The sequence below is a fragment of the Nothoprocta perdicaria genome, unplaced genomic scaffold (genome assembly GCF_003342845.1).
Source record: "Nothoprocta perdicaria isolate Ctin4 unplaced genomic scaffold, notPer1 scaffold_40, whole genome shotgun sequence".
Classification (NCBI taxonomy): domain Eukaryota; kingdom Metazoa; phylum Chordata; class Aves; order Tinamiformes; family Tinamidae; genus Nothoprocta; species Nothoprocta perdicaria.
Window position 1 is genome coordinate 4,827,420 of NW_020455644.1, and position 10,683 is coordinate 4,838,102.

Sequence of the window (10,683 nt, forward strand, 5' to 3'; positions counted from 1 at the left end):
TTTCCTGAGGCCATGCGAGGGCTGCTTGAGCCACCATCCCATTGTTATGAGGAAACCTCAGAGGAAGATGCACCCAAGGACGTATCTTCACTGTTGTTGCTGGTATATTATGAGAGGAGATGAACAAAAGAGCAGGTGTTGCTGGTATATGATGAGAGAATACWGACAAAAGGAGCAAACACCAGTAGAAGACGAAGATAAGGACYGCTGTATCTTTGTGGAACTGGCTGAAGCAGGACAGTAGAACCAAAACAGGGCCTACTGAGTCAAAATGAAGCCATATATGGAAGTGACTTCCGGGAAGATGACCACCAGGGGGTCTCAAAAAGACCACCAGAGACCACCAAAGGGACAGAGGRCGCATGCGTGTGAGGGTGGGGTATATTGTAATTAGTTCCAGGAAATGGAATGAATATATATGATCATTTCCTAGAATTTAATAGATTTAATAGAAGATAATAGAGAAATAAAAGTTTTAGCAAGCACCCCCTAGGGCATGCRCGATAGGTGGAGCTTTGCCCCRTGCATCCAGTGCTGCAATAAAGTGAATGCCTGCTTCTTAATACTACATTGGTGTTAAGAGGTTTATTCCCGGTTTTCGGTGACAGTTTCTGGCGACCCAGGTGGGACCCTGCTTCTGAATCTCGACGGATCCGTGGGATCGCAGGACCTCCAGCCGGCACCGAGGGATTCTCGGGGAGAACCTCTGATCCCCGGACCGAAGAGCTCTGAACAAGAYCCCTGGACAGGTAAAGGCATTCCTTTCTTAATAAGAGGATCGTTAAGAAAAAAAAAAAGGGTTGCCTGCCTGTAAGACAAGGCCTTGCAGGGTTGGGCAAAGGTACGTACCTAAGGTAAGGGACAGGTTTGGTCAAGGGGTACATTTGTAACCCATAGGTGCCCACCTTAGATGAAGTGAAAGCTTCACAGGTAGGGSTTAGATTGGGCCGAAAAGCTCGCCCATCAGGCGAAGCGAAAGCTTCGCAGGGAGGGCTTCAGGATAGCTGCAGCATAAAGGGTAAAGRTTGAAATCAGGATCCTGTAGGTTAAAGTTCCATCAAAGGGTTAAAAATCAGAGCAATATTGCTGGATAACTGTAGTGTCGAAACTCAGAATGGTATCAGGTTTCCTCGTCTGGATCTTGTATTTAGTGATTGGTTAATTGTGACTTTTTAAAATTTAAAGTGGCATCGGTATTCTCATGTTGGGTGCTCTTGTCTGAACTGTGCATTTGGTGATTGATATATTTAAAGGGCGGGGGGCAGACCCATAATGTGGCAACATAATGGGTTATGTTTGTTCCTCAGAAGGAGGGGAAGAAGGGATCTTGAAAAGACCTCCTCTAGGATGTATTTTAAAAGATTGGGAAATAGTAGGGGGAGATCCCCTTACATGGAAACAACTTGTAGAATATTGTAATCACTGATGGCCACTATATACTCTGGAAGACCAAGAAAAGAGGCCAAAGAATGGAACTTCAAGATATAACACATTTTGTAACATGATGTTTTGCAGGAGGCAGAATAAGTGGATAAGTGGGATGAAATCCCATGTGTAGATTTKTTTTTTTYCSMGMRMMRTKYWYRWRAMAMRARRARAAWRTRMAWWKYRSKKRTMTSWKWTKWRRAKRKKRWAARRRRAWRTGWKWTTTKKKRWMWSWKWTKWRWRWKWWTRKRGRRSAMAAAAAAARARRRSGTSTCWSWKTTKTKTKKSKYKYRSWRYASAGARAAWRTKTKWRARASWMTWTKTRWRWGKRSRWKRKGGRRRAGRRKRTGYRMWWKTKKKKSYMTWKKGRRARRGGGGRKWKKKGWKAWAWRWRRRRKMKMGWSYMMWWKYRSRSRSRGSAMRAGMRCASMRKRRMRCKSTGWKWKWSRSKCYMCWMYAYMTSKSRSWGKGRGMRSRGRRRAWRYSYSTRTATRTRWAAAAGTTCCTTTTTCAACTGAAGTTTTAATGAATTGTAAGGAGTCAGCTACTTAAAAGTGCTTTTTACTTTAATACTTTACTTGCGCCCAAGGAAAATCAAATGGTATTTGATAAAGCTTGAGAGGAAAATAAGAGATAAAACACTAGGGACAGACTGGAACATTTTATACTGCCCCCGAGAATACTGGGATCAAATACGGAGGTGTGTAAGTTGATGATTAAACAGTATCAGMAGTTAATATTACATGGAGTAAAGCATGCAGTGTTTAGACATGTTGCAAAATTATATCAAGTTGTACAGGGTAAGGCTGAGGATCCCTCTGCTTTTTRTAAGCAGTTTTATGAGACTGCTGAAAAATGAGCAGACAGATCCTGAAGATGAAGCTAACAAGATAACTTTTACTGCATTATCTGGGGGACAATCAACACCAGATATAAGAAATACTTCGGAAAGTGGATGGTATGCTTGGAATGTCAACATCTCAGTTAATAGGGATTTCACATGAGGTATACAATAACAGAAAAGTATGGAACAAGCATAACGCTGCAATTTTGGCAGCTGCATTTGCTCAGGCACAAACATCCTCTTGGGAAGAAGTTTTCTGAGAGGAAGAGGGGTGTGTGTGTGTGTGTGTGTGGGGGGGGGTGATTAACAGAAGCAAGCCAGGAATGAGTAGAGGAAGGATGCACAAAAGCAACAACTCCTTTTAAAGGGCAGAAGATCAATGTGCCATCTGCAAGAAAAACGGACACTGGAAAAATGATCGTCCATAAGCAGGAAAATTGGACCCTGCTCTAAAGGCAGTCMAATTAGATGAAGATCACTGATGGGAACCAGGGGATTCAACCCCAGCTGAACCTCTGGTTACATTAAGACTGGGGAAAGAAGATGTAGAATTTTTGGTAGATACTGGAGCCACCTATTCTTAGCACTTAGCACTTGTAAAGGAAACTTTAGCTCTGATTCTGTAAGCATTGTTGGTGCCACAGGGAACAGGGAAATACGACCTTTTTTTAAACCTTTAAAATTCAAGTTAGGAAAACAGTGGATGACTCACCAATTTCTCTACCTGCCCAATTGTCCTAAGCCCTTGCTCGGTAGGGATTTATTAAGCAAATTAGAGGCAAAAATTATTTTTAAAGATGGGGATGTGCAGTTATTGATACTTGAATCAAAAGCCGTGGAGGCGAGTGCTTTTGTGTTACAGGATAAGCAGGAGGAAAAGATCCCGGTCGAAGTAGAAAACGCAGTGACCCCCCTGGTATGGGTGGAAGAAATTCCTGGTCAGTCCAAGCTGGCAGACCCAGTCAAGGTTACACTGAAACCAAGGACTAAGCCGGTAAGACTAAAACAATATCCCCTCAAATTGGAAGCAAGGAAGGGCCTAGAGAATAGAGTAAGTAAGTTTCTGGAGTATGGTTTGTTAATAGAATGCGAATCAGAATATAATACACCGATATTACCAGTGAGAAAACCTAATGGGCAGTATAGATTAGTCCAAGACTTAAGAGCAATAAATCAAATTGYACAGGATATCCACCCAGTAGTGGCTAACCTTGCTAACAAATTTAAAGGAGACCATGGATGGTTCACTGTGCTCGATTTAAAGGATGCCTTCTTCTGCATCCCCCTTGATAGGGATAGTCAGGCAATATTTGCTTTTGAGTGGGAGAGTCCCACTACTGGACGTAAAATGCAACTTACCTGGACCGTGCTGCCTCAAGGGTATAAGAAGAGCCCAACAATATTTGGTAATCAATTGGCAAAGGAGCTGGAGTTGTGGAAAAAGGAAAATCCAGAAGGAACAATATTGCAGTATGTAGATGACATTTTATTAGCAGCTGAAACTCGGGAAGAATGTCTAAAAATGACCATAAGCCTGTTAAATTTCTTGGGACAAGGAGGATATCACACATTAAGAAGTAAAGCCCAGATAGGAAAGAAAACTGTGATTTATTTAGGTCTCGAGATTTCGCGAGGACAATGAAGACTGGGAAACGACAGAATAGAAGCCATCTGCCAAACTTTGGAGCCAAGAACTGCACAAGAGCTGAGGGCATTCCTGGGTATGGTCGGCTGGTGTAGACTGTGGATCGTTAACTATGGATTGATGGTAAGGCCCCTTTACGAAACCTTGAAGAAATCAAAAGAGAACCACCTGTTGTGGACCCCTGAATGCCAAGCAGCCTTTAGCAACTTGAAAAGGGCCTTAATGTCAGCACCAGCACTTGGATTACTGAATCTATCAAAGCCCGTTGAGCCGTTTGTGCACGAACGGCAACACCTGGCTATGGGAGTACTAACTCAGAAATTGGGGCATGGAGGAGGGCTGTGGGTTACTTCTCCAAGCAGTGGGACAGTGTGAGTAGAGGATGGCCAGGATGTCTGCAGGCAGTAGCCGCAACTGTCCTTTTGATTCAAGAAGCTAGAAAACTGACCATGGGACAGAAGATCACAGTCTATGTGCCGCATATGGTAATATCTGTTCTGGAACAGAAAGGAGGCCATTGGTTGTCTCCCAGCCGTAAGCTGAAATATCAGGTGGTCCTATTAGAACAGGATGATGTGGAGCTTAAAACTACCACAGCAATTAACCCCGCAATGTTTTTGAACTCTGAATTAAGAGACTCTGAACGTCTATATCATGACTGCCTGCAGACTATTGAACATGTGTATTCAAGCAGACAAGATCTAAGGGATTAGCCAATAACTAATCCTGATTTGGAGTTGTTTACAGATGGCAGCAGTTTTGTACGAGATGGAAGACCGATTGCTGGATATACAGTAGTTACCACTACCCAAGTGTTAAAGGCAGAGTCCCTTGCTGCCAACACATCAGCACAAAAGGCAGAGTTGGTGGCTCTGAGCCAGGCTCTCAGAACAGCTGAAGACCAAAAGGTAAATATATGGACTGATTCCAAGTATGCGTTCGGAGTGGTCCACGCTCGTGGAGCTATCTGGAAGGAGAGAGGGCTATTATCTTCTCAAGGATCACCTATCAAGTACAAGGAAGAAATCCTACAGCTCTTACAGGACATAAAATGACCAGGAGAGGTGGCCATAATGCATTGTAAAGCACATCAATTTGGCCAGACAGCGGTACAGGTRGAAAGTAGGTTGGCTGATAAAGCTGCCAAGGAGGCTGCTGAACAAGGCATCCTGGCTCTGGTACCGGTAAAAAGAATTGAACGCCCAGAGGTAAGGCCTAAATATAGTGAGGCAGATAAGAAATTAGCAGCTACGCTAAATGCAACATTGACTAATGAAGGATGGTTAGTGACCCCAACAAAACAAGTTATTGTCCCTCAGCCAATAATGACTGAGATCGTTGAAAGGAAACACAAAGAAACTCACTGGGGATGTGAGGCTATGGTTTCTAGTTTAGTAGATTCAGTTGTCAGTGTGGGAATGACAGGAATTGTAAAATCTGTCACTGCAAAGTGCCCCCTATGCCTCAGAAATAACCCAATAAATAGAAGGAGGCCTCCCCCAGGAATTATTAAGCAGGGCGATTCCCCTGGGGATTACTGGCAGATTGATTTCTCAGAACTGCCAAGACAAAGTGGCTACAGGTATCTCCTAGTGATAATTGACACCTTTTCAGGAAGCCTTTCCTTGTTGCACCAACAAGGCATGAGAGGTAATTAAGGTGTTACTGAAAGAAATCATASACAGTTTTGGTGTTCCAATAGGGATATCCTCTGACCGAGGTCCTCATTTTGTGGCTGACATAGTACAACAGCTTGGGAAGGTTCTTGGGATTAAATGGGATTTACATACTCCTTGGAGACCTCAGTCAAGTGGGAAGGTGGAGAGGATGAATCAAACTCTTAAAATGCAAATTAGTAAAATATGTCAGGAAACTTCGTTTAAGTGGCCACAAGCTTTACCATTGGCCCTCCTGAGAATCAGGATCCAACCTAATGCAAGAGATAAAATAAGTCCATATGAGTTACTGTATGGGAAGCCTTATCAGGCACCAGAACTCCCAGGAGAAATGCATGTAAAGGGTAACACAGACTTGCAGCTGTACTTAATCTCTTTAGGAAAGACTTTGGCGACTCTTTGACGGCACGTTGTTCTGACAGGACCCCTCGCTCTCAATACTCCGGTGCATCCTTATAAACCAGGAGATTTTGTCTCCATGAAAGCCTGGAGCTCAGAACCACTGAAGGAGAAGTGGAAAGGACCTTACCAAGTGCTTTTGACAACCCACATCGCAGTAAAGGTAGAGGGTATTGAACCGTGGGTCCATTACACAAGGATAAAAACTGCCCCAGGATACCAGTGCGAGCCTACTGAGGACCCCTTGTGTGTGATATTGTGAAAGGTTGAAAACTGAAAATCTAGGGAAGCCATGAAATCTTCAGAAAAGGGAACTGCCGTACTGTTAAATTTAATAGCATTAACTGTATTATGGGGAATGGGGGAAGGGCAGAATTGGGTTGAAGGGATTGTTAAGTTTTAAATTCAATCGTACAACAGCAGAATGGAGAAGGGTGAGCAGTGGGAATCATTCTAGTATAATCATATTAAGTAAAGACTTTAAGGGAGCAAGCAGTGGGTTTGAGATACAGTAGTCAGAGGAATCGGAGCTGGAATGCTGTTGTCACACAGGAGGGGAGAATCTCTCCTTTAATTTTGATGGAAGGATAGATAATAAGTATTATTATTATTTGAAAATTCACTTTAAAGGAATAAGAGAATTGCAGTGTACAGCCCAACACCAATCTCTAAAGGAGTGTTGCATTTCTATTAAGGTGAGGCATCCAAGAATTGAAGCTATTTGCACTAGATATATATACTGGACTCAGAATGATACCGGAGATTCCCTGCATTATGCTCATTACACATATCTCTCCGACCATCTTCAAAGGGCTTCCTCTCCCTTCTATAGAAAGAAGAGGGAAGCAGAAACAATAAATTGGGAAAATAATATGGTAATGAGCATAGTGAAAGGATTTGGAAGAATGAACAGGCTTTCAAGTATTACAGCCTGCCTCCCTATCCCTTACTCAGCAGCAGATCCCCTGCCTTGGGGCACAATATCAATAAGTATGATGGATCTCCTAAAATTGGACAACATAACAGAAGCCATARGAAGAGCAAATGCAACTTATTATCTGGATAAAGAGAACAAATGTAAGCAGAGAGGAAGTGATGTATTGCAGGATTCAACACTATGGAGGAAAGGAGACAACAGAACTGTTTTTGGGCATCAAGAGAGCTCCTCCTGCCCAAGAGGCTCAAACCCACTGGAAGCTCCTTTTCTTGAATGGGTGGCTGAACATGCAAGGGAACAAGAAGTAGCAGAGCTTCTAACTTTGTGTGTCACACATAACCATACTGCTCWTAGTGTGTCACAGTTACCAGAATGCAACTTTTTGAGGAAAGGCCCTATAACCTGGACAAAGAGATTACAAGGGAATTGGAGATATATCTCCCCAGTTAATTGGTGCTTCAGATGGGGAGATATACGTAGATACAATTATACCAAGCCAGGATGGAATTGCACTAGAGAGGTTACATGTAATATCACCCAATCCCAGTGTGAAAATGAGATACTGCCTTTTGCTGTTAGACAAGCTTTTAAAGCACAATATATATGTAAGGATGAARTTCAAAAATGTGATAAACTCAGCATCCCAGCACCTGGATACAGTGTGTGGGTCCTTGGAGATGGGGTATGGACCACGCGACTGTCATACACTAATGTAAGTGTTCCAGTAACCTTAGGATTGCTTACATTATGCCCAACTTGGAAAAGAACACCTATTAAGCCCCAATATTGGGGAAAAATTAAAAGGGCACTTACGGATGAAGATGATGATTGGCAAGGACCTAGTACTTCTGTTAAAATTGGCTGGGGTCTACAGAGTCTTCTAATGCCGGGGCTTATGGCTTTAGAAAACAGACTTCTACTTGAAAATCTTACATGGCAGGTAGAAACATTAGCCAAAGCAACAGAGAAAGGGTTTTCACAGCTTAACAAGCAGATCTAGGCAAATACAAGGATGACACTTCAGAATCACCTCACCCTGGGTCTTTTACTAGCTRAAGAACATGGAGTTTGTGGATATCTGAAGTTAAATTCAGATCACTGTTGTATTTATATTCCTAATGTCACCAAGGACMWWWATAAGCAAATGGATCAAATTCAAAAGGTGGCCCGACAGGCCCAAGACCWAAGAAAGGATATGGAAACAGCGTGGTTAAATAAACTTTTAGGAGAAATAGAAAAGATTTCTCTCCATGGATGGTTATCATCTTTATTACAAACTGTTTTGATTTTAATAATTCTTATAATCATAACCTGTGTAATAGTTCAGTGCTGTCCCTCAATTATGCGTGTTATGGTGGGTTATATTGTAATTAGTTCCAGGAAATGGAACATTTCCTAGAATTTAATGYGTATGTAGATAATAGAAAAATAAAAGTTTTAGCAAGCACCCCCTAGGGCATGCACGATAGGTGGAGCTATCCTCCGTGCATCCAGCGCTGCAGTGAAGTGAATGCCTGCTTCTTAATACTACATTGGTGTTAAGAGGTTTATTCCYGGTTTTCGGTGACAATGAGCACAACAGGCTAAGGCCCTTCCTGGAAAGTCCACAGACGGAGCTTTGGCAAGGACCAGGCGCTCTTGCCGTGCGTTGCTTATGCACTAATGTATCTGGAGTGTTCCTGTATTATGCTAGCTGGGCAGATAAAGAAAAACTAGCTTAAGGTGATTCAGTAACTGTCATCCTCTAAGTTGTTACATTGTTGCTGTTAATCTCATCCTTAAACTAAAAGATTCCTTAAACTAAAAGATTCTTCAAGGCTACAATGTAGAGAACCCCTTTTATGTTTCTGGTTTCATAAGCCTATACATTCAAGCACCCACACACACAGAGGCCCAGGTTCCTCCTAAGTTAGTGTTCAGTTTCCCATTGACCTCTATTGAGACTTTTAAGAGAAGACTCACATAAAACTCCCAAACAAAGCCAGACATGGTGCGTGTCAACCTCCCTCCCACACAAGCGGCCCCAGCCGCTTGGCTGAACCCCCACGGATTTGTTTCCTCTGCAGCCTCCCAGCTTAGACTGGGGGCAGCTGCTTGCTCTGCCTTAAACCTCTCTTTGCCCAAACTGGAGCCCAGCAAGGTGAGACTAGGACAGAGCCCAGAGGCAGCAGACAGCACTGCAGGTTTACACTCATCCTATTGATTGCTGAGAGCGCAGCGGAGACAGCCTCGATGCAGCAGGGACTGCAGGGCTTAATCTGGCAAGCACCCAGGGGGTATTAGAGGGTCTGTGCAGGGCGCTGAGCCTGCCTGGGTGCCGTCTTGTGTGCAGCCTGCCTGCTGCTGTGCGTGGAGGGGACGATGGAGAAAGGGACAGCTCAGCWCCCCACACGTAAGCACACTGGCGCTCACTGGCTGCCCTACATGTAGAGAGGAGGTTGTTGCATCTTGTGTCCTAGAGACCCACGTCCCTAGGAAGTAGCAAAAGGCTATTTGTTCCCATTTTAAAGTCATAGGAACAAGGCAYGCAGCAAGATTAAGTGGCTTGCTAAGTCATGATGAATGTCCCCAGCTAGAGAAATGGACTCTCCTGATGCTAGCTGGCCTTTTTGCCAGAAAATGATGCTTTTCTCACCTAGGGTRCTGAAGTAACTTGTAAGTAATACATGGAAGTCAGATATTTCTGTAGAGGAAATGTTTAAAGGCTCTGCTCTTTGATCTATTATTCTAAGTATTTCTTCCTTTGGACATGCTGATGCAAAATCAACATTATTTTTTCAGTGCATGCAGCTTTTCCTGATGCTGAAGCATAATCAGCGCTTGCTGATTTTTGTGTGTCTGTGGCTGGATGACTGCAGGTCTGAATGAAATCAGATTGCAAACTCTCTGCTCTGCAATCAGTAGGACAGGAATTCAAGAGCCTTCTGGATACCACAGTAAAAGGCTACCACAGTGGTAGAAATTTCTAACAATTTTTGAAAGAGAAGGAAAAGAAAAAAATGGAAAAGAAATCCCAGAATAACTTTTCCTGCCAGGACACTGCCATGGGTATTTTTCAGGGACTTCAGCACTGAGGAAATGAAAATATCATTTTTGAACCTGCAGCTTTGACAAGAGAGAAGTTGCTTACATTTCACCTGGTTTGGTATGAGGATCTCCTGAAATATGCCATGAAATGGAAAGGGCAACAGGAAAGAGAGACAGCAAGTGCCAACAGCAGGCAGTTTGCAGTGATCAGGACAAATAAATGCACAGCTGGCCTGACCAGTGTCATTTAGATAGCTCTCTAATGGCTCAGACACCTTCCAGTGAAATGCTGCCCCTGCCTTCTCAGCCCACTGCTGCCTGTAAAAGAAAGGCCTAGGAGTGAAGGAGAATATATCGGGCTGTGGAGTGCACCAGCCCTGTGGCAAGTGGCATTACCTATAAATAGAAAGGGGAAAAAAGAAAAAAAAAGCACATCTTTATCCAAGACACCTTCCAGCTTATCTTTCCCATTCCAAAAAGGCCAGGATGAATGTACTTGTATGTGCTATACGATTTSAAATGTCCATGCTACTTAGGAGTAAAGGGATTTTCACTACTGCTTGTTTCACTCTGGAAAGGATATATTGTTACGGTTTAGATGTATATAGCCRGAGTGACTGCAAGACCCCCTAATGCCAGATGCTAAAGTTCAGTTTGAATAATAAGCTGTTTCTTTCTAGGAGGAACGTGTGTCCGTCTGTGCAGCTGGAGAGARAAGCTGAAGGAGGCA

General features: G+C 43.2%; 1 protein-coding gene across 1 annotated transcript; it reads left to right on the top strand.

The window, feature by feature from the left end:
* The first annotated feature begins 304 nt into the window (after positions 1–304).
* LOC112952614 lies at positions 305–6,251 on the top strand. The gene is given in 6 exon segments (XM_026045503.1): positions 305–368; positions 609–749; positions 2,914–3,846; positions 4,662–4,822; positions 5,018–5,529; positions 5,531–6,251. Coding segments are annotated over 6 exon segments (2,532 nt in total).
* Positions 6,252–10,683: the final 4,432 nt, after the last annotated feature.